At 57.1% G+C, this 22,053-nt stretch overlaps 3 protein-coding genes across 3 annotated transcripts; 1 reads left to right on the forward strand and 2 right to left on the reverse strand.

The window, feature by feature from the left end:
• Window positions 1-625: 625 nt before the first annotated feature.
• LOC309400089 (SLAM family member 5-like) lies at window positions 626-4,434 on the reverse strand. Its single transcript, XM_081968408.1, has 4 exons — window positions 4,324-4,434; window positions 3,122-3,448; window positions 2,127-2,393; window positions 626-713 (listed from the first exon to the last, which is right to left on the reverse strand). Exons 1-4 carry the CDS (start codon window positions 4,370-4,372, stop codon window positions 658-660), a joined length of 699 nt encoding a protein of 232 aa, XP_081824534.1. The 5' UTR covers window positions 4,373-4,434; the 3' UTR covers window positions 626-657.
• A 4,179-nt stretch (window positions 4,435-8,613) lies between these two features.
• KCNJ10 (potassium inwardly rectifying channel subfamily J member 10) lies at window positions 8,614-14,973 on the reverse strand. The gene is made up of 2 exons (XM_081968607.1): window positions 14,760-14,973; window positions 8,614-9,892 (listed from the first exon to the last, which is right to left on the reverse strand). Exon 2 carries the CDS (start codon window positions 9,890-9,892, stop codon window positions 8,756-8,758), a length of 1,137 nt encoding a protein of 378 aa, XP_081824733.1. The 5' UTR covers window positions 14,760-14,973; the 3' UTR covers window positions 8,614-8,755.
• A 2,147-nt stretch (window positions 14,974-17,120) lies between these two features.
• Window positions 17,121-22,004, forward strand: KCNJ9 (potassium inwardly rectifying channel subfamily J member 9). The gene is made up of 3 exons (XM_081968649.1): window positions 17,121-17,310; window positions 19,368-20,325; window positions 20,662-22,004. The coding sequence occupies exons 2-3, from the start codon at window positions 19,392-19,394 to the stop codon at window positions 20,967-20,969; spliced, it is 1,242 nt and encodes a 413-aa protein (XP_081824775.1). The 5' UTR covers window positions 17,121-17,310; window positions 19,368-19,391; the 3' UTR covers window positions 20,970-22,004.
• Window positions 22,005-22,053: the final 49 nt, after the last annotated feature.

Consider the following 22,053-nt stretch of genomic DNA (forward strand, 5'->3'; position numbering starts at 1 on the left):
TGGGTAACAGCAGGCAAAGTGCCCCTCCTGAAGCACTTCAACACAAATGCTCACCTGGGGAGAAGCTTTTCAATCATGACAGCCCCTGAGCGCCCCCTGCTGGACAGGTTGCTCCTCCGGCCTTAAGAACCGGCACTACATCTATTTTAAGATGGGGGGAGAGGAGGGGGCAAAGTATTTGGTATAATATTTGAAAGTGAAATTTTTGTGGGTGGGTTGGGGGGGTATAGCATTTGTAGGAGATTTATATTGTATGGCGGGGGGGGGGTGAAAAGGGGGAAAAATTGTTTGTACAAAACTCTTTTAATTAAAAAAAAAAAAAAAGAACCGGCACTACAGGGACCCCCTGTGCCAGCACGTTGGAGCCCAAGAGAGGCTGGGGGGGGGGGGGAGATGTCTTGCCTTGGGGTGTCGAGACCCATGGAATAAATGAAGGGGGCTGAAGCTCATTAAACCCGGGGAAAGCAGAATCCCGCTTGGAAGAGTTGCTGGTTCCCTGGGATGTACGAAGCCACGATCAGAGTCCTGGTCTTCCTTCGGAGGGATTGCTTGATTTGGTCCCCCTGGAAGGGCTGGTGCCAAGAGAAGCTTCCATCGGGCCCTTCGGCTGCCCCACTGAAGTGTCTTGGGGGGCGGGGGAAGCGAGGTCTTCTGGGGTCACAGCAGCAGCAGCAGAGCGGCCGTCACCAGGAGAGAGCCCAGCGCCCAGGGTCCTAAGGTGGGAAAGGGAAGCGGGGGTCGTTAACACCTGAGCAGCCCATCCGAACGGAGGCCACAGCCAAAGTCACAGGAGGCTGATCTGAGCCATGGAAACCGGGTGAGGGGAGCCAGAAGTGGGGCTTCCCAAGATAAGGGGGAGGGGCTGGATCCTGCCACACCATAGCCTGGTGCCAAACGGGCCGAGATCCACTCAAATCCCTGGTTATATTTGCACTAATCTGAAAAAATGCCCTCCTAACTTCACCCTCCCCACCCACCTTCCAGGACTGGCAAGGAAGAGTCAGACGGATGGCAGGGAAGCCCCCCCCCCCCCCCCGGTGGCTGATTGGTAGCAGAGCATTTCAGCCCCCAGAGCCTCTTAGCTACGTTCGCCGATCTTCATTTGGCCCTGGCCATAGGGCAGGGCAGCCTGGAATCAGGAGGCCTTGCCCATCATCCTCTCCCAGTGGGGCTGATGGGAACTGCAGTACAACCTATCCAGAAGGGAAGGTTTGCCTTGGCTTCTGTTTCCTGGTGGCTGGGGCTTTGCATTCATCCCTCCCCCTCCCCCACCACCCGCTTTGCATTTTAGATTCCAAAGTTTCCGGAGGTCCCACTTGATCCAGACTGGCTCCCACCCACCCCCCACCGCACCCCCCACCCCCGTGTAAACAGCCCTCCTTTCTCCAGTCCCCCCTCCCCCATTCACCCGCATCCCAGCGTGGCAGAGTTGGCCAAATAATGACTTAAATAACTTCAAAAAGAATTGCTGAATACCCAGTAATGAAAGCAATGAATAATGCAGAGGACACCGAAAACGTAGAGGGAACATTTGCTTCTGCAAACTTCAGAAGTGCAACTATTCTAACACAGCTGACAAATCTGCTTAGATCTCAAATATGGTAATTGGGCCGGCTGCCTTATTTGTAATATTCTTCCCAGGGTTTGTTTGGATCCTGTGAACTCCAGAGAGGCCACTGGGCTTCCTTGGGATCTCCTTTACTCCCTTGCAGGGCCGGGGACCAACCTGGCAACCGCCCCACCTATCATGCCCCCAAAATAAGGACCCGCAGAAGTGACAAGACTTTGCTGAGGGCCCCATCCAGTGGTGCATGCAGGTGGCAAGATTTGAGCTCCTCCACAAAACAAGGAAGGGGGGCTGACTGTCTATCCCAGCCTCAAGCGGGCAGGCATTTCTAATGGCCAAGGAAGGGAACCTGCAGGGGGCAGCAGTGCCAGCTGCTGGCCTCTGTGCCAAACTGCTGGTGCCAAGGAGGGGCACCTGCTCTGTGGGAACCTCTGGCTGGGTTCGAACAGGCCCCGGGGGTTGTGCAGAGAAGCCTTTGCCAGCTGCAGGTGCCTCCGCTCAGCCACCGGGTTGGCGGGGGGGGGGGGAGGTTGCCTCTTGGGCAGGCTCTGCCTTTTACCTGGACTTGCAGTGTTGGGCATGCAGGGATGCTGGAGGACGAAGCTGAAGGTGCTCTGGCCGGCGGAGCTCTGGGCCACGCAGGTGTAGGCCCTTTGCTGGTTGGCGTGCACAAGCTGCGTGAGCCAGGCTTCCCGGCTCAGGGTGGTGCCGGCCTTCGTGTCCTTCCAGGCGTAGGTCACTCTGTGGCCGGGCCCCATCCCTGCCTCACAGTCCAGATAAATGAGGCAGGAATCGTTCTTCAAGGAGGAGATCCTTTGGGTGATGTCTGGCAGGAGAGACAGGAGGGGGGCAATTCAGAGGGAGCAGCAGCCGGAGAGGCGGCCTAGGACCCCGAAGCAGGAAGGGGCTCTTGAGGCCATCCAGCCAAACCCCCTGAACTTGTTGAAAGGGAAGCAGGACCATCCTCCCCTCGAACGCAGAATCGTTTTCTGGCTGAGATGCAAAATGAATCGGCTTTTGGCCCAGATTGTTGGGCATGAGGTCACACCGACTTCTGCCTCCCTTGCACAAACTCACACAAGAAGTGACTGAGGAAGTGAAAGTCCCACAGAGGAACACAACGGGGCAAGGAAAGTGCTGCTCACAGCACTAACCGGGGTGAGAGGACCGTCAGCCGGCAGGGAAGCCTTTCAAGATGCCTGAAAATCAGAGCAACCAAGGCTTGTCCCTCAAGAACGTCCCCTGAAGCTCAGCTCAGCTAAAAGTAGCGTGACACACACACACACACTCCCTCCCCAGCCTCATATCTCTGTTTCATGCATTCACAGTCAAGAAATGAGCTGGGTGCAAAGAAGGAAATGTGGAACTCAAAGGGACTTGATTTCTTGGAGATCACTTTAGTTTCTCCCTTACAGCTGTGAGTGCTTCCTTCTCCTACTTCCCTAGAAAAATGCTCCACCCTCCTCTTCCTCCTGCTCCTCGGGGCAGCCTGGACGGAGGGACCCTCTACGCAGTTCAGTTGCTACTTATCTACCATATAGGGGGATTCCTTACTGAATACGGCCACCAGGAAGTTGCCAAGCAATGTTGGGGAGAGGGAGGTGAAGCTGGTGGAGATTTCGTATTTGCTCCCATCGTCCAGGCTGAGGTTGGCAATTTTGAAGGCCATCTCGTCCATCTGGAAGGTCACCCGGCCAGCGTACTTGATGTCTAGAACAGTGATCTCCTTGGAGTCCATCCAGATGGCCACCGCTTCTTCCCGGGAGGAGTCCCTCAGGAGGACATTGGTCAGTCTCTGGCCCTTCGGAACCGCCACGGGCAACGTGACGGCATCTCCCACACGAACCGCCTTCCAGGCGGGGTCAGATGCGACGGCTGCTCCTGGGACACAAGGGAGAAACGGGCAAATCCTGACACTACCCCCCCCACCCCCCACAACCAGGAAAGCCTTCTTGAAGACCCAGGGGGGGACAGGAGGGAGCAGGAGGGCCAGCCAACCAGGAGACCGGCTGATTTGGGGAGGGGGGGCAATTTGCAGAAATAAATATTGCCCCAACAGCTGTAAAGCCCTAGCCAGTTCCTGTCTCTCCCAACTCCTTATGCCAGTTCCTTCAGTTCTACGCCTGCTTTCCCCCTCCCAGCTGTGCTCAGTGCCCCTCTCCCAAGTATTGCATTACACTTTCTCTTCTCCTGCTACTGGCCAGGGAACAGCGCCCTCTGCTGCTCAGCACCACCAACTGCCACGCCTTGCTCCCCTCTCATTTCCCTGGACTTTGGTGGAAGCTCGCTCCACCTGTTTGGCCTCTGGTGCCGAGGGACATTGGCCTTTCCTGCTGGCCAAAGACCCACCCAGAAGGGCATCGTGCTCGTCCGTGTCCAGGTGAAGAAGCCGAAGGAGGGGGAGAGAGGATTAAAAGGACAAAGGGTGCACAGCCACAAACAACCACTTCTCAGAAGAGCCCCAGGTTGCACCCCTCCACTTTAAAATGTAATGTAATATATATATGTGTTTTTATTTATTGTACACCGCCCCGAGTCCCTTGTGGAGAGGGAGCGGCTAACAAATCAAATAAATTGAATTGAATTGAAATTAAAAGCTGCCTTGCTGAGCAAAAAGCAAAACGGATTCAAGCCTTCAAAGAGCACCTCTGAGCATGGGAAAAGCACCCTTGGAGGAAGAACCCCGGCTGCAATATTGGTTGTCCCAGCCACCCCCAGCAGAAGGGCCACCTCCCAGGGCCCTTTCCGTGGCTCACCTGCCGAGCAGAAGAGCAGGAAGGCCAGGAGGACACGGCGGGAGTCCATGTTGGCCCTTCGGAGACAAGTGTGCAAAGTGAGTCACAAGGAAACAGGCGTCTCCTCTTCCCCCCCTTCAGAAGAAGGCACTCCCTTGCTTCTGGGGGTGGTCTGGAGAGCAAGTCACATGTCCCAGCTCGGTTTATGGAGAAGGGAAGGAAGCTTCAGCTGGAGGAGAAGCCCCACCACTTGACAAATGAAGGGGAAGCCTTTGGCATGTTGAGAAAAGGGGCTGCAGCAGCAGCCAGAAAGGAGCCTCCGTGTCCGGGACCTTGGGGAGCTCTAAACACAGGAAGGACTGGCCCTCTGGCTTGGCTCCACTGTCACCGCTGCTGCTGGACCTGCTGGAATGTTTTTAAACATTGTCTCAAATGTGTTATAAGTGTAGAATTGTAAGCTGCCCAGAGTTGGGTGGCTGTAGAAATAGAAGAAATAAATAAATGAAATGCCTGGGCTTAATTCTGGAATATAAATTTAACAAACAAATAATTCCCAAAGTCCAACCGGAGGGCTCAAAATCTCCCCAGAACCAAGAAGAAAGATGTGCCCCCCCACCCCCCCCAGTGAAGCTTAACTTCTGGAGAAAGTGTGCAGTTGGTATAGCTTGTTCAGGTTGTGCAGTTGGTACAGCTTGTGCAGCTTCCAGCTAATCTCCTGGAAACCCAACCAGAGCCAATGTCAACGTGGCACAACCTGTGGCCTGGGGGCTCCAGGGTTCTCCAGGACAGATGAGGAGGAGGAGGAGGAGGTGTCTCTCTTCTTCTTTAAGTAAGCACGTAGGTAAAACAAGGACTCCTCCAAGCAGTTGCCGTTGCCAGGCTGCAGTGGCTGGTATTAATTAATTAATTTCAGTGAGTATCTTCGGGGCGGGGGGGGGGCACACTCGCCCAGGCCCTTTCCCAGCCAAGAGAAGCTTCCTGTGGCAGCAATGGGCGCCAACCTTCCTTCTCGTCGATCGCTGACGGAAGCCCCTGGTAAACTTTCCCACCCTTGGGCGCGTTTTCGGAAGCGGCGCTAAGACTGCTTTGCTAGGGATTCACTCTTTGCTATGCTAGATTGCTGACTTGGGAAACTGGCCCTAAATGAGGCCGCGGGAGGACGGGGACAACGAGGCGCAGTACTTGAGCCCAGAGACCTGGCCGAGCGACCTGCCCAAAGCAAGTTTCCTGACAGCAGAGAGGACTTCAGAAGCGGCCGCCGGGCCCCAGGGAAGCCGAGCGCGTTGGGGACCGAAGCCCCGCGGGAGCCACGTCTTCCTCCCTCCGAGTTGAAGCGCGAAGAGCAACGCTCCGCAGCTACGTTCCTTGGAGCCGGGCCCGGCTGCAGCGGGGTTGGGGCTGGGCTGGCAGGCGGACCGGAGTCGAGGAAGGGCGCTCTCCGGTGACGGCGAAGCCTTCTCCAGATTGCAAAGGGGGCGCGCGGGCTGCAGCCCACTAGGGCGCAGGGCAGGACTGCGCTCTCTCCGTCGCTTCTGGAGGGCCCACAGCGAAGCGGGGCAGCTGACGGGGAGTCGAAGGGCGCCCCCCTATCCATTAAAGCAACGACTCCGAGACATTTGAACATCTGACTTTTAAACGTGTCTTTATTTAGTGATTTTGTTCTAAACAGGAAAAAAAACCCAGCTCCCTTTCACCCGCCAATAAAATTGGACTTTTAGTGCAAAAAGTCTTCAGTGGATAAAAACCTTCATATTTATGAAGTACAGTACATAATTAATAGGCACAAAATAAACGTTTTAAAAAACGGAAATTAGATTTAACATGCAGTTTGAACTCAGTCATCAAAATGTCTGTCCTTATTACTGTGTGTTTGTGTGTGTGTGTTGTGTGTAACAAATTCCAGAGACTCCTGTTGATTCAGCCACACAAGCTACACCTAAGAGAGTCTAGTAGCATCAAAGTGCTGGATAAAGGGACACTGGCCATAGGTTACGGCCAGCTTGGACTCTGACCAGTTGCTCCTAATTCCTTTGCTCCCCACACCGCTCAGCAAAGTTTGCAACTCCCTCTGGGTGTGTTTGTGGACGCCTGGCCTGAGACACAGCAGGAGGCCACCTGGGCTGCCTCCCTGGATGCTTCTTCCTCTTCCTGAGAGGCTCAGAGGGACTCCTTTGTGGAAAAAAAACCAGTTTGCCTTGGTACTCAGCCATAATGCCTCCCCCCCCCCTCCTCCTCCCGCAGGATGTTTCGCAAAATGCCTGATGGAGAGATGTATTGAGCCACCCCGGGGTTTGTATTGCATCAACGTTTTCTTCCTGAATTAGAAAGTTCCCTTCTTGTTTTCCGACTGAAGCCCCAAATATCTGGAAGAAACAACACCGGGACCCCCTCCTCTATTCTGTCTTTGCTTCTGCGCAGCTTCTTTGTTTCCAAAAAAATAAAAATGTCCTTTCTTTATTTGAGGCCTGCAAATCGGGCGGGACCACCCGCCTACAAGGCCCCGTCCTCCTATGGGAAGCTGGGAGGCTACCTAACTCTGAAATGTCCTTGGTTTAGAAGGAAGGAAGGAACTTAACCTCCTTCTCCCTCTTCGTGTCTCCCAAAATTTGATCCCCAAGTGGCAAACCCACTTGCATTTGCCATTCAAGTGGATTTGAATGACAAATACTGATCCAGCTGATCTCTCCAAATCTTCAGGTCTGGCAATCACCTGGCATTTGCCTCTGGGTGCAATGGGACTCAAAAGAAAACAGGTGGATGGATTAGGGTGAAATTGAGGGGGAGGGCTAGCAATTAATTTTCTAGCTTAAATTAATGTGTACTCTAAGTCAGGAATGAGGATCTTAGGTCAAAGCACATTTCAATCTACCTATGGAGTGCTGTCTGTTAGGTATGTGCCCAGGGTGAAAACTTTAAAAAGAAAAAGAAAAAAGGGGGGAGAGAGGGAGGGAGGGAGGGAAGGAAGTCTCAGAAGCTGCTAAAAATTTAAAGCAGTGGGAGAAAGGGACCAGGACTGCAGAGTAATCTCTGATTAACTTCCTTTTTGGTGCTGGCAGCATTGTGCCTGCTCTTTCACTTGTTTTTGACAAAGTGCAACTGACTTCATCACTCCTTTCTTCTTTGCCTTCTGCTTTCTTTAAGAACACCAAGATCATTAGATCATATTCTATAAATAAACATATATATATATATATATATAAATACCATAATAGACATTTATGTCCCAAGAGGAGGCTGTGCTCTCCCTCTTCCTTGACGTGCAAAGCACCAGCTTGGACTCTCCTGTCCCCGGCAGGAATCAACCAAGCCAGGTCAGTTTGACTGTGGGGGCAGAGACAGACGGGTCGGCCCACCTGCTCCTCAGCTCGATCGATTCCACTGTCAGTGGCTGCTGCAGACCAGAGGTTTCCACGCATCGCCTCGCTCCTCCAGCTCCAAGACCCATGGAGGACACCAACAGGCTCAACTGCCAAGGCAGGCAGGCAGGCAGGCAGGCAGGCAGGGGGGCTCTTCTTGGGGGCCAAAATTTCAGGGCGACCCTGACTGAAGTGGGCATCCAACTGCAAACACCCAAACTGCCCAAAGTGACTCCTTCTCTCCCGAGTAGATTTTTCCTGGCACAGCTGGCAGTTTCCCCCTTGGTCCAGCAACTGCAAAGAAGCTTCAAAGTCCGTGAAACATCCCCTACCTCGTTTGGGTTGGGTTTGGCTGGATGAAAGTGACCCCAGGACGGAGCTCTAGGTTAGCCCGAGGAAAAGGCACCACCAGCTTTTGAAGAAGCTCAGAATAAAGTGGGTTCCCCCAGCTGACGGCTTCCTCCTCCCCGCTCTTATTTTTGGTTCCTGCTGCTTTTGGAGACCTCACTTCCCCTGGGCTGATGCCTCGCCTTCATTCTCCTCCTTGGGCTTAAAAAGTGCAGCATTTCGAAGGTTTACAGTAACAACACAAAAACTGCAGCTGTGCTCATGCTCTGTGTGTGTGTGTGTGTGTGTGTGTGTGTGTGTGTGTCCGTGCAGAGGCCAGGACCCTCACAGTTCCTCCTCAAGGCTCCAGCCACCTGTGCCTCGGGGATCCCAAGCTTTTGGAGGCTCAGAGCCAGAATCCCGTGACCCAACGTGGCCGGAGCAGAGAGCTGTGTCCACAGAAGCCTCACTTGCGGGGTCCTCAGCCTGTCTCCCTGGGGGTGGATTCAGCTGCCCTTGTCAGCCCAGCCACTCCGCCTGTTCTTCGAAAAGGGGCAAAATAGAAGCGCATGGGGGGGGGGGAGAGGAAGAGTCCCTTTTGTTGGGGGCTCCTCTGTGGGGAGTAAAAGCAAGGCTGCCTTCTCTTGGGGGGGGGCTCTGCCCCCTCTGCGGCTGAAGATGCTGGCAGTAGGGGGCACCCCGGCCGGGGAGGGAGGGAGGCTGCGATGGAGGCCTAGAAGCTACGAGAGACCAGTTCCCCTCAGGAAGACTCAGACGTTGCTGATCCGCACACTCAGTGGGGCGCTTCCCCGCTCCGCTTTCTCCCGGAAGGACTCCTCCAGCTTCAGCTTCTCGGGGTCCCCGTATCGGGGGGTTTCGTGGAGGCAGCAGGGAGGGGCCACCTTGATCACTTGCTCAAACATGCTGAAGTCGGCCACGTACTTCCCGCTGGCCGAGAGGGAGATGACTGGGGTGAACTCGTAGCCCCACAGGATCTCCTCCGGGAGGTACGAGGTGCGGACCTGGCAGGTGGCGCTGGTGGACTCGACGGTGCCGCTGAGGATGACCACCAGCTCGAAGTCGCCTTCGCCCGTGCGCAGGGCCAGGTCCCGGAAGGGGCTGCGCTCGTTCACCACGTGGTAGAAGGTGAGGGGCAAGATGAGGAAGGGGCTGTCGGAGGACGTGTCCACTTGGAAGTCCACGTTCACCTGGTTCAGCCGGACGTTCTCCCCTTCCTTGGTGAGGTAGGTCTGCAGGAGCTTCCCGGTCACCTGGCAGCCGATCAGGAGGCTCTTCCGCATGTTGGCCACGCGGATCATCAGGCAGGTCCTGCCGTCGTGCTGAGCCACCACGGCGCTCCGGCTGAACTTGATGGTCTCCGCCCTTTTTTTGGGCCGGGCGATCTTGGCCAGGAAGGTGCCGGTGATGAAGATCTCCATGATGGTGGTGAGGACCAGCTGGCTGATGAGCAGGACGATGGCCAGAGGGCATTCCTCGCTGATGTAGCGGAAGCCGTAGCCGATGGTGGTCTGGGACTCCAGGGAGAAGAGGAAGGCCCCGGTCAGCGTGTGGACCTGCATGACGCACGGCGTGTGGTTGGTGGGAGGGTCAAACTCCAGCAGGTCCCCGTGCAGCAAGGCCACCAGGTACCAGACAACCCCGAAGAGGAACCAGGTGCCGGCAAAGGAGGCCGAGAAGAGGACCAGCTTGTAGCGCCACTGCATGTCGATGAAGGTCGTCCAGAGGTCCTTCAGGTACAGGAAGCGCTTGTCCGCGATGTGCTCCATGCGCACGTTACTCCGCCCGTCTTTGGTCATGACCCGCCTTTTCCGCAGCGCCGGGCCAATCAGGGGGTGGCTGTCAGTTTGGGTGGTCTGGCTGTAGAACACCTTGGTGGCCGAGGTCATCTGGGCAGAGGAGAGAGCAAGGGGGAGAGAGGGGCAGGTCAGGGGGCGCTCACACCAGAGGGACACATCTGCATTTGGGTTGAAGGGCAAAAGAGAAGTAAACCTCCACCACCTCCATCCCGGGGCGGCAGAGGGAGAGATGAAATGGCGCTCCTGGCCAACCCACCCACCATTCTTCCACATTTCTACCATCTCCTGATTTCCTGGAGGGGCTCTTGGCCACCTTTCCATCTCCCCACAGCCCCCTGGCTCTCGGTCACATGGCTCCCCAGCCCCCTCCCTTTATTTTGCACACTGTTTGCGCTCCTAGGCTACTCGCTGTTTGCTAGCCTGCGTGTCACCCGTTGCCTGCTGAAGAAGAGAGGATGCGATTGATCAGATTGGACCAGATCCAGGCCTGCTTTAGGATCCCTAGGTGGGGGAGCTGGTGTGGACGGGCCCCGATTCAATCCCAGGATCAAATGGCCGCATAAAAAAGAATCGGGTGAAGCTGGAAAGCAGGAAGTGAACAAGGGAAAGCCTGTTGCTAAGCAAGGAAGGTAAGTGAAAAGGAGAGGAAGAAAGGAAGGGGGAAAAAGAAAGAAAGGAGGGAGGGAAGGATTGATTCTTATAGGGAAGGTCTTTTTATCCCAAATGCAGTGGGGGCTCCCAGCTAATCACAAAAATTCCCCCAGGGAGGTTACTTGGGTGCACATTAAGACAGGACCAAGGAGGAGCCTTGCTCTAAGGCCTCCTGGAAGGTCGAGGAAGCCCCCTCCTCTCTGCTGGCTGAGATGACCAGGCTGCAGCCCTCCTCCCTCCTTCCCTGCATATGAAGCGGGGGGGGGGGGAGACACAAGGAGGCCAAGCCTCTCCCTCTGCCTCCACTCTCTCTCTCTCTCTCTCTCTCTCTCTCTCTCTCTCTCTCTCTCTCGCACACACACACACACACAGAGAGTATGATGCCCACTGAGTGATTGTCCATTCTTCAAGCGCTCCGCCCCCCCTCCCCCCTTTTAATCCTGTTCCCTGCAAAGAAATAACCTCCTTCCGATTGTTTGAAAGAGCCTTTGAACAATCAGTGAATGAATCAACCTTCTGGGGACCCTCATCCCTGCCCCACCCTTTCCACGGGAGGAAAGCAGCATGGACCCCAATGTCCCTCTGCCCCCCTCCTGCAGCCACAGCCCATAGTCCCCCTGTCCCTTGGGCAGAGCAGGTGGGGGCTTCAGCAGCTCTTCCGTGCCTTGCGCTGCCCCACTTCTGAAAGCGAAGAGGTCGCTGTCCTCTCAGCAGGGAAGGGCCCCCTTTAGAGCTGCCCCCAAGTGGAGGGTCAGCTGTTCCAGGAGGTCCGCTGGCCAGAGACCTTCCCTCGCCCATGGCACCCAAGGTCCACCTTTGGGCCAAGGGGAACCTGCAGCCAGCCCCTCAGTCTTTCTTGGCTCCCTTGCCAGACTCCCCTTCCTCTGCCTGGCCTCCATCCGGGGCTACGGCTGCCTCCCTCCCCATCGGGTCTGTTCCTCAGCTTGGGAGCACCGCCCCCCCCATCCGCGGTCCCTTCTTAAAGTCTCAGGCAGAGGGGCAGGCAGTCAGGTTTCTTAGAAGCATATTCTCAGGAGGGTCTCCAGGCCTCCGGAAGGAGAAAGGTGGGGGGCAGTGGGGGGGGGCTCTTCCAAAGTGCCCCAAAGTTCTGCCCCACGGCTGCCTGCCTGACGTGTCTACATGGTGGGGCAGAAGCAAAAGCCCTCACAGGTGCTACAGTCACACATTGCTCGGGGAGCCTTGCTATGCAGAGTCAGCTCTGCCTGTGGGAATGAAGCTGGTTCTGGGTTCAAGTCAGGAGAGGAAGGCTGCTTTTCTCACAAAAAGGAGGGAAATTGGGGCCGTTGCACCATCGGCAAAGCTTGGAAGTTTTGCCAACCCGGAAAATCGTGTCATCCAGGCACCCAACTATGTGCCTTGTGGGGATGTAGCCAAGTCCTCTGACTGGCAGGAGGGAGCTTAGCCAACTGCACTTGTGGTTCCAGGATCAAACCTGGCTTTGAAGTTTCCTTGTGTTAAACATTGCATGAAGCAGGAGGACCCTCAGGGGCATCTGGGGATACAGCTTCAATCTGTGGACATGGCAGCTTCTGTGGTCTTCCTCTCCCCCTCAGCACCACCACCACCACCCCCCGAGTCCCAATCTCTCAGGGGGCACCTGAGCCTCTACGGAGGCTGCTATTTGCCAGATGCCATGAAGCTGCACCTGTTGGGACGCTGCCTTTCTTCTCTGCCCCAAAAGAGCTCCTTCTCGCTCTCTCCTTCCCCCTCCCTCCAATCTGGCCCCCAAATGGCCCAAAGCGTCCTCTCTGCTGTTAGCATCTCGACGGCATTAAACATTAACTCCGTGCGCCTCGGCCTGCATTCATTAGGCCCAGTATGTAAAAGTTTACAGCCTGTTTTACAAGAAGAACATAATGTATAACTATTTCTCCTCTAGGAAACCTCTCCCAAAGGTTGCCTTCTGCCTGGGACTCTGGCTGCAAAATGAAGGGCCAGCCGGGGTTGTCCGAGAAACGGATTCCGGAGGGGAGCCGAGGGACGGCACCAGGCCTCTCTGCTGGACCAGGGGAACGGAGGGGTCCTCGGCCGCCTTCTTAAGACTTCGGGCGGCTTCTCCCCCCCCCCCCCCCCCCGGTCTGGTTGCATCTGAGGCAGAGGAGGGCTCTGCTGAACTCCTTCCGAAAGGGGCAGCCAAGCACGTGGGCCTCCTGGAGGGTTGCAGCTCCTTCCTCGCCTTCAGCAAACGTGGTTAAAGAGTAAACTGGGGCGGCTTGAGAAGGCTTGTGCGGCAGAATCCTTTCCCCCTCCAGGGCAGCTGTGGGGCACTGAGAACAAGCAGCAGCTTGTTAAAACTTGTGCCGGGGCTTGGAGGGCTCTGGCGGGGAAGAGGATCCCCCGGGCAAGTGGGGCAAGGCCAGCCAGCCTCCCTGGGCCTCTTAGCCAAGGCTGGTGTGGACCACCTTCCGGAGAGAACCTGTGTCCGGATGGCCCTCCCTTGGCTTCCCAGCCACTCTCACAGCCAGGCTGGTCCCGTGGAACTTTAGCAGCCTGGGATAACCATCCCCATCATGCTCAGCTGCCCAGGAGGGGAGAGAAACGTGGGTCAAGGCTCCCCACTGGACCTCTGCAGGCAGCAGATATTGGAAACCGCCACGTTCAGTTGCCCAGGATCCGGCCGGGCTCATGGAGAGGGGGAGGAGGTGTGTGTGTGTGGGGGGGGGAGTGAAAGCATTTGACTGTTTGGTAAGAAGAGCAGGCAGGACAGAAGGCCTATTGTCTGCCCCCCAGGAGAAGGCCTGAATGGGGCTTCCAAGAGACAAAAAGCGCTTTGAGAAGGCGAGCTCGTTAGTATGCGAGGGGGAACCACAGCCTTCTCTTCGCTTGGCTCCCCTTCCCTCCTCTCCTGGCCACCCCAATGGGCAGGAGCTCCTCGGGCCATGTCCGTGGCACCCCCCTGGGATTCACCTGTTCTGACCCCCAGCTCAGTGCCAGCACAGGGGGCACAGCCGGACCCTTGCCACCTGCATCTCTCTGCTTGCCAAGTGTGATGGGGGGGGGGGGGCTTGGATTCCCCCCTGCAGGAGGGCCAGGAAGAGCCAAGCTGGCAACCCACATTTCTCTCTTTCTCTTCAGCTCAGCTCTGGGCGTCTCTGCTGCTCCCTCAGAGTTGGGGGCTTCTGGGCTGGGGCCGACCGAGCCACAAGATCATTTCCACAATGCTTCCACAATGTTCCAATGGTCCCTAAAGTCAGGCAGGAAATCCACAAAAAACCCAAACCCCCCAAGAGCTTCACCTCGTTTTGGTAGGAAAGAACATTTACACTCCGAAGCAGGAAACCTAGGAAGTCCTGGCCTTGGCATCCCTGCTCTGCCCACCACCACCACCTTTGCCCTGGCGAAGCGAAATGATGAAGGGGTGAACTGCCTGGAGGCCACACAATTGGGCCAAGGAAAAGGAGGGGTCTTCAGGACTCAGACTCCCCTCGGAATGCGGACAGGGAAAGCAGGAGAAACTTCAGGAGAGGTGGAGGGGAGAGAGAGAGCTTTTCTAGAACCTGAAGTCTGGTTATCAGAAGAGACACCCAGGCGTTTCAGGAAGATCCTCGGAGCAGTGACCGAGTGGGGGTCTGACTGTGGCCCAGCTGGAGGGTTTCTGGCTGGGCAGGGTGGGCCAGGAGGGTCAGTGCACCCCTCAGGCAGGAATGTGGGACCCAAAGAGCTTCCAATTGTCTTGAGTCCTCTGCCTGCTTTCTCTCAAGGCCTCCTTCTCCCTCCAGCCCCCCAACGCTCCCGGTTTGCCCAGAAGCCCCCTGTGCCCTAGCCCCCCTCGCCTTCCACAAAGGCTCCCCATGCCCAGGCCAGGAATTCAGCCCCGAAACCTCTCCTTTTGGCACCCATGGAGGTTTTTGTCTCCTGCTTTTGGGGAAGCCCAGCCACCTGGGAACCCTTCCTATCTACCCCCAGGCAGAGAACTGGGGTGGTGGGATTCCCTTGGGGTCGCCCCCTGGAACATCCCACATCCATGCAACCATCTCCCTCGGTGAGGGGGATCCGAGACCCTGGGAGGAGCGGACTTGCCGACAGAAGCAGAGAAAGGAGAGCCATTTGTCCCCGGAGGAAAGTCAAGGCAGGCAGAGGCAGCTACCACCCTCTCAGGCAGGGGCATTCTGCGCTCTTCTGCAGCATGTCTCCATCCCCATCACCTGCTGGAACTCCCGAAGGGGCTCCTTAGCAACACCCCCTCCCCTCGCCTGCTGCGTCGTCCCACCAGAGGGGTTGCCCAGTAGGGGCACTGAGCCCTCCCCATGTCTTCCTGCCCACATCCAAGGTGGGAGAGCCTTACCTTGAGCTCGGAGGAGGCTTGGACTGCAAACCGGGGGACCTTTGCCTGGAGAGGACCTTCTCCCAGCTCCCACCTGGCCAGAAAGGCGTCCGCTCCCCTGTTTTCCAAACCTTCCCCAGGCAAAGCCTTCTCCCCACAGGGCTGGAGAGGCAGAGGCTGCAAGGCTGCGCAGACCGTGGGGGGGGGTGGGGGAGGCGAAGAGAGGTGAGGCGCTTCCACCATCAAATTAGTGTCGCCCGGGTCTTGCAAGGCTGAGCCTCCCCCATGGATTTTATGCCTCCTTTTCCCCCTCTTGGCAGCTGACAAAAGTTTGTTCAACTTCAAGTGAATGAAAGGATTATTTTTTTAAAGGAGGGGGCAGCCGAGGGAGGCGTCTGACGTCCTCAGCCGGCCTATCAGAAGAGAGCCTTGCCAGGAATTGTGGAGAATGGAGAAGCAGGAGGAGGAAAAGCGGAGAGTGCAAAAGAAAGGAAAAAGGGACAGAAAGAGAAAGACGGGAGGGAGGACTTGGCTGTGGGCCGGAGGGGAAGGGAGGAGGGGCCCCCACTGGAGACGCCAGGGGGTTAAAGTTTTAGTAGAAAGTTAATGAGCTGGAAATCAAGGCTCTCCGTCCAGGCAAAAGGTCACAAGGCAAGGCGGGCAGTGGCTGTGGCAGTGGCCAGGCAGGGCAACCGGAGGAGGAAGGGGGCAGCAGGGCGGCCGGAGGGACCCGTAGGTTTTAAAAGCCACTCGCCTTCTGTCCGCAGGGGACACATTCATCTCCGTCCAGGCGTCATTGCTGGAGATGACACTGGGCTGACAGCTGCCCCACAGGATGGGTACCTCTGTCTGCGAACTTTGGGTCAATTCAGGTAGAACTCTGCTCGCTTCTTCTCCTTCCTGTTCCGCCACCCCACCTCCAGTGGGGAGAGAAGCTGAACTTGCCTGGGAGCGCACTCCCTGCGTGCAGCCCCTGCCCCGATGTGGATGAAGTCCCCCGCAGGCCCCCCACAAGCCAGAGCGAGCAGGGACGTCAGAGAAGGTCCCCACAAGTGAGTTCAGTGACTGGACCCGAAATCTACAGGAAGGAGTCTGGTGTTCCCCAGGGAGCCACATTCAGGGGCTCACAAGTCCTCTGATTGCCTAGTCTGGAGCAGAGGGGCCCCTGGGGGCCACTGCCTTGACCGGAGGCTGCAGATCTCAGCACCTGGGAGCCCTTCCAGGCCCTCAGCCAGTTCCTGCGCCCCCTGCCTGTCAAGCAGGAAACTGCTGGGGTGAACTTCCCTATTTTCTTTTCTCGTTCTAGAAAATGAACGCAATGAGTTCCTTTCTTCCCAAGGCTCTGGACCTTCCTCCAGGCGACCCCCTCCTCCTCCTCCTTTCAAAATCCTCTCGCTTCTACACTGAATCTGCTTCTTCTTTCCTCCTTTCTTCCTGCTTTAAATGGGGTTTTTGGGAAGAAGCAAAAGGAGGGAAAGTGTCCTTCCTTTCTCCTGAATGCTTTCTCCACTTCTCAGGCCAGCCCTCGTCCGTGGGAAGAACCAGCACCCTCCTACCCAGACATGGACCGGACCCAACTCCCCTGCGCTCTTTCAGGATGAGCCCAGGCTGACTAGGAGCCCCAGGGCAGTGCTCAGTTGGCCTCCTCTTCAGCAAGGACCCCCTAAGGGCTACATCCCCCCCAGAGTTTGGGCAATGGGCCCTCAAACTGCCCAGCCTCCCCTTGGGAGATGCAAGATTTCAGCTGAGGATCACTGGTTTGGGTCAAAAGTTGGCATCACTTCCAATGCAGGTCAACCCTCCTTTTTTTCTTGGTGAGGGTCCTGCAAGGAAGATTCTCCCCCCCTCCCCCAGGAATCCTGCCTGAGCAGGGGGTGGGTGAGAGGAGACTGCAGTCAGGAAAGGCCCAGGAGTTAGGGAGGAACATCGGTTTCCCAGACACATCTGGATGCTTCTGGAGCTCAGAATCTCATCTCCCCAGATCAACAAATAAAAAATGAACTAAAAAGGCACAGGAGGCGAATCAGCTGCCTTTCTGCCTCTTTCTCTTCCTTTTCTTGCATGGCTGGCAGGAGGCCACGCCAGCTGGTGATTATGTCAGTTGTAGTCCACCAGCCCTGCAGGGACCTCCGCTGGGAAGCATGGGCCTGGAGGTGTACCCGAGACCATAAATTGCCAGCGAGGACCCTGCTCCCCTCCGTTGACTGCTGGCCGAGGGTTCTGTGCACCACAGGTTTTCACGCGCATCCCCGTGCAATTCAGCATCCCAGCCGGAGGACGTCCAGAGCAGTTGCCTTGGTGACGGTAGGGAAGAAAGGGCGCCTGGGAAGGGGGTAGATGACACACATCAGGAGGGAGGGAGAGGAAGAGAGCAATCGGGCTCGGAGCTGAGCTAAATTTAGGAGGAAGCCAAAGAGGAGGAGGAGCAGGAGGAGGAAGCGGGCCCGGGCGTCTGGGTCTGGGCTTCACCCCCGGCCAGGGATGTCCTGCGGGTGGCGGACGAGATGAGTGTGCGAGGCGGATCCGCTACAATCGCCCAGTCCGGAGCGCAGAGCCGTTTCAGCACCACCAGGTGAGAACAGCTCCGGCCCAGGGCTGGCACGGCCCTGGAGGGGGGAGGCTGGGGTCCCTGGCGGCTCTGCCCACGCGGGTGTGGGGGAGCTTGTGTGCCTGTCCTTTCTGCTCCGGGGGCTTCTGAGGTCCCCCGATTCGCTGGAGCCTTCTTTTCAGGAATGGGGGAAGAGCTGAGTTCTGGCACCTTCTGGTGCCTCCTTCCTTGGAACAGCAATCTTGTTGGTAGGCCGCCTGTGGGGCAATTTGGGGAAGGGGATTTGAATAGATCCGGTGTTATTAGCCTAAAAGGTGTGTTGGGCTTGCAAAGGGGCCCTGTGGATTTGGAAGAGGAAAAGCAAAGGTGGTGCTCTCTATGAACTTTGCCAGGCACTCTTTTCCCTATGGACGTCAAGTCGGTTATTACTATTCGTCTTATTTCCTAATAAAAACATCCTTAAGCGAAATAAATGATATTTCACACCAGCAAAGGAGACAGCTAGCCTCCGGAGCCAGAGAGATGTGGAGCCTGCTAGGAGGCTGGTCTGACTGCTGATGGGACCAGCTCAGCACAGGGCTCCTCCTGGGGGCCCCCTGGCACAAGGGCTGAGTGCGTGGGACCCCTGTGGGCCAGTAGGACCCCCTCCAAGGGGAGAACAAGGTGCCTCAGCTAACCTCTGCCTTCCCTTTTGGCCCATGAGGGAATGGATGGGACCAGGAGGGCAGAAAGTCCAGGGGCCTCGAGGTTGGGGGCCCTGCAGAGCAGTCAAAGTGCCCCCTCCCCCATGGAAACACAATTCTGCTCCCTTCCTCGGATAGGACATGTAGCCTGGAGGCTGAGTAGGGAGGCCTGTCACTCAGCAAGTTTACACCTGCAGCTGCCAACTCACTCCGTGCCCTCGAGGGAGAAAGGAGGAGATAAATAGGGCTTCATGAAGGTGCCCCCCCCCCCCTCCCGGTCCAGGAAAAATGGAAACGGACCTCACTAGAGCAGAGAACAGGCCCTTATGCCCACAGCAGCCACGCAGGCTCTCTTCTGCTGTCCCTGGACAAGAGGAGAAGCCCAGGGAGGAAGCCTTTTGCAGGCCATCTGTCCCTCCTCCTGCAGGCCGACTGTAGCCCTGGAGTTCCACTTCGCCCATCGCAACAGCATCGTCCTCTTTCTCCTCTGGGGCTTTGCCCAATTTCCCCTTGATACCCAAGAAGCCGATGGGCCCATCCAGCATCTGTGCCCAGCAGAGTCTCTAGACAAGCTGAATTGAAGGAGGAGGGAAGAAACCCCTTTGCCCCCCTCGGCTTCTCTCCACCGGGATCTTTCAGGCCGGCTCAGGGGTCCCTCCCCTCCCAGGGAAACAGCCTGAAGAATATTGACCGGGGAGGAGAACCTCATTTAAATGGCGCAACCTCCGTTACTTTCACAGTGTGGGCACCGTTTAAAAATAACCCGCCTCTTAATCGGAGGAGGCCATCTGGGTAGTTTCTCGGCTGCTGGAGGTGCCCTCCGCCTTCTCTTCTCCTACTTGCCTGGCAGGAAGTGTGGCGGCAAGGGCCGGCCCTGCGGCAGAGCAGCCTAGCCTGGCTCCTGTGAGAGAAGAGAGCAAACCTTCCCTTGCAGGACTGGCTCCTTGCTCTGCCTCCGCTCTGGACTCCCAAACCATTCCCAAGTTTTGAAATGCTCAGCAAAGACGCCCAGAAGGGCCGTGTGCAGGTGAAGGGTGGGGTCTGTGCTCTGTTTGCTTGCACCTGTGCAAAAGCTACACGTGTGGTCAGCTGATGAGTCTGAGTTTGTGTTTTGCACAAACCCAGAGAGCTTGTTTCCAAGGGCAAAGTTCACCCCACAGACACCCAGAAGCCTCCTGGGAAAGTGGTCCAATTCTCAAGCTCTGCTTCCCCAGCGGACGCCCTCCAAAAAGGGTCACCCCCCCCCTCTTTCCACCACCCCCCAACCATCCCAGCCATGGGCTTTAAGATATCCGCTCCCCAAAGCAGCTTAGGGAGGCTCAGTTCTGCCCCAGAGATTCTTTCTCTGCACGGACCGTGGGCTCCTCACTCTGGGCTCCGGCCTGCCTTTCCTTGCAGATCTGGAGGCTGCCCAGCGCTACGATGGCCAAAGACAACCCGGCTTTCTCTGCCGTCCCCAAGACCCCCGTCTCTGAGGGCAAAGCGCACCTTTCCTCGCAGCCGGTCAAGTCGGCGGCCTTGCGGCGCCTGGGTGAGGGCCCCGAGAAGGCCGAGAAGAAGCGTGGGCGCCAGCGCTACGTGGAGAAGGACGGCAAGTGCAACGTCCAGCATGGGAATGTGCGGGAGACTTACCGCTACCTGACCGACATCTTCACCACTCTGGTGGACCTGAAGTGGCGCTTCAGCCTGCTGGTCTTCATCCTGGCCTACGCGGTCACCTGGCTCTTCTTTGGCCTCATCTGGTGGTTCATCGCCTACTGCCGGGGGGACCTGGACCACCTGGGGGACGACGCCTGGACCCCCTGCGTCAACAACCTCAACGGCTTCGTCTCGGCCTTCCTCTTCTCCATCGAGACCGAGACCACCATCGGCTACGGGCACCGGGTGATCACCGACAAGTGCCCCGAGGGCATCGTGCTGCTGCTGCTGCAGGCCATCCTGGGCTCCATGGTGAACGCCTTCATGGTGGGCTGCATGTTTGTCAAGATCTCCCAGCCCAACAAGCGGGCGGAGACCCTGGTCTTTTCCTCCCACGCCGTCATCTCGCTGCGGGACGACCACCTCTGCCTGATGTTCCGGGTGGGGGACCTGCGCAACTCCCACATCGTGGAGGCCTCCATCCGGGCCAAGCTGATCAAGTCCAAGCAGACCCAGGAAGGGGAGTTCATCCCCCTCAACCAGACGGACATCAGCGTGGGCTTCGAGACGGGCGACGACCGCCTCTTCCTCGTCTCCCCACTGATCATCAGCCACGAGATCAACGAGCAGAGCCCCTTCTGGGAGGTCTCCAAGGAGCAGCTGCGGAAGGACGAGTTTGAGATCGTGGTCATCCTGGAAGGGATGGTGGAGGCCACAGGTAGGTAGGTGGGCGGGGGCTGTGGCGGGGGTCTCCAGGCTGCGCACCTCAGCTCAGGCGTACCCCCCTTTTCAAGCGAAGGCGCTTTGGTTTGGTTTCCCCACCAGCCACTCCTAGCCACATGCCTGTGGTCGTGTGTGGCCCATTTTCCCGCTGAATTCATGCCCTCCATGAAGACGTCTCTAGAAAGAGCCCCCAGCCTTGGATGGGTGTCAAGAGAAGGGGTCCTGCCCAGTGGGTTCAGGAGAGCGGAATTAGGATTAGAAATTAATGTCTATGAAACTCGTCCTTGTCCTGCTCCCCCTACCCACCCAAATGTCCCCCCTTCCCCTGCAGGGATGACGTGCCAAGCCCGGAGTTCCTACCTGGTGGACGAGGTCCTGTGGGGTCATCGCTTCATGTCGGTCCTCAGTTTGGAGGACGGGTTTTACGAGGTGGATTACAACAGCTTCCACCAGACCTTCGAGGTGCCCACGCCCAGCTGCAGCGCCCGGGAGATGGCAGAGGCGGCAGCTCGCATGGACGCCCACCTGTACTGGTCCATCCCCAGCCGGCTGGATGAGAAGGTGGAGGAGGGGACAGAGAAGGGGGAGAAGGAGAGGAACGGGAACCTCACTGGCACCGAGAGCGAGTCCAAGGTCTAAGGGACCGCCGGACGGGCAGAGCAAGCCAGGGAGCCTGGGCTGTGGCACAAGGCACCCAGCTAGAGGGCAGGGGAGCCGTCTGGGCAAGTGAGACCCTCTGGCCGGTTTGACCTTGGGGGTTATCAGCACGGACTCTGCAAGAGAGACCCAAGTGAGAGGCTGTTCCTGAAAGCGCCCGTGGGCAGGAAGCTGGCAACCGAAGCCATCAGGAGGCAACGTGGAACTGGAAACCACATTCCATGGGGGCCCGGAGCCATTGCTAGGAAAGAGGAGGCCTTTGGAGGGGAGCGGGGATCCACAGATGGGCCCTGGCGGTTTTCTCAGCACGGAGATTGAGGGGGCTTTGGCCCTTCCAACTTCCTGGCCTTCCCAGCTGAGCCCCGAGCGCAGGGGGTCTCCCATGCAAGGCCCAGCCACATCTGACCCTGCTTAGCTTCCCCAGCTCAAATGGGGGAAGAGACTCTCGGTGCAACAAGAGATCAGCCTGGGGGCAACTGGGGAACAAGGAGGAGGAAAGGTGCGAAGGGAGGGGGGGAGCTGCACAAACAAGAAGGCAGTGAAGATTGATCAGGACCACGAACGCCCTGCCTGCTCTCTTCCCCACCCCCCAAAAAAACCTGCTCAGCTCCCCCCCTCCCCGGAGACTGCGCAGTTTTCAAAATGGGCACTTTTGCACAATTTAGGCTTTACCCTTTTTTAAAAACACTGCAGAGTTTGCTTTGGGCATGCCAAAGACCACGGAGACCCCCAGGGGGGATGTAGGGAGAACGGTGACCCTGCACAAAGCCCAAAGCCCTGGGGTGGGGGTGGGGGCTGAAAATCTCCTTTGCCAGAGTTGGGTGGGGCCCTCCAAAGAGGGCATTTCGATTAGTGAGTTTTCTCTGCCCAGCAGACCCCGCATGACTGGCTGTTTCCCACACAGGACAAGGAAATGGGGGTGGGGAGGTGGAGTGTTGATTTATGATATGGACTAAGAGATATATATCGACATTCCATATTTTGAAATAAACCTGGCTAGATGAGTTGTGCAATCAAGGAATTGTGTGTCTGTATATATTTGCACATGAAACTCAAAAGCTCAAAC

This window comes from Natrix helvetica (assembly GCF_964273705.1).
Source record: "Natrix helvetica genome assembly, chromosome: 16".
Lineage (NCBI taxonomy): Eukaryota > Metazoa > Chordata > Lepidosauria > Squamata > Natricidae > Natrix > Natrix helvetica.

Coding starts and splice junctions, on each gene's coding strand:
- LOC309400089 (XM_081968408.1), bottom strand. CDS start 4,372: ATGGACTCCCGCCGTGTCCTCCTGGCCTTCCTGCTCTTCTGCTCGGCA. Junction 3,449..4,323: donor CCTGCTCTTCTGCTCGGCAG/GTGAGCCACGGA, acceptor CTTGTGTCCCAG/GAGCAGCCGTCGCATCTGAC. Junction 2,394..3,121: donor CTTCCTGGTGGCCGTATTCA/GTAAGGAATCCC, acceptor CTCTCCTGCCAG/ACATCACCCAAAGGATCTCC.
- KCNJ9 (XM_081968649.1), top strand. CDS start 19,392: ATGGCCAAAGACAACCCGGCTTTCTCTGCCGTCCCCAAGACCCCCGTC. Junction 20,326..20,661: donor AGGGATGGTGGAGGCCACAG/GTAGGTAGGTGG, acceptor CTTCCCCTGCAG/GGATGACGTGCCAAGCCCGG.
- KCNJ10 (XM_081968607.1), bottom strand. CDS start 9,892: ATGACCTCGGCCACCAAGGTGTTCTACAGCCAGACCACCCAAACTGAC.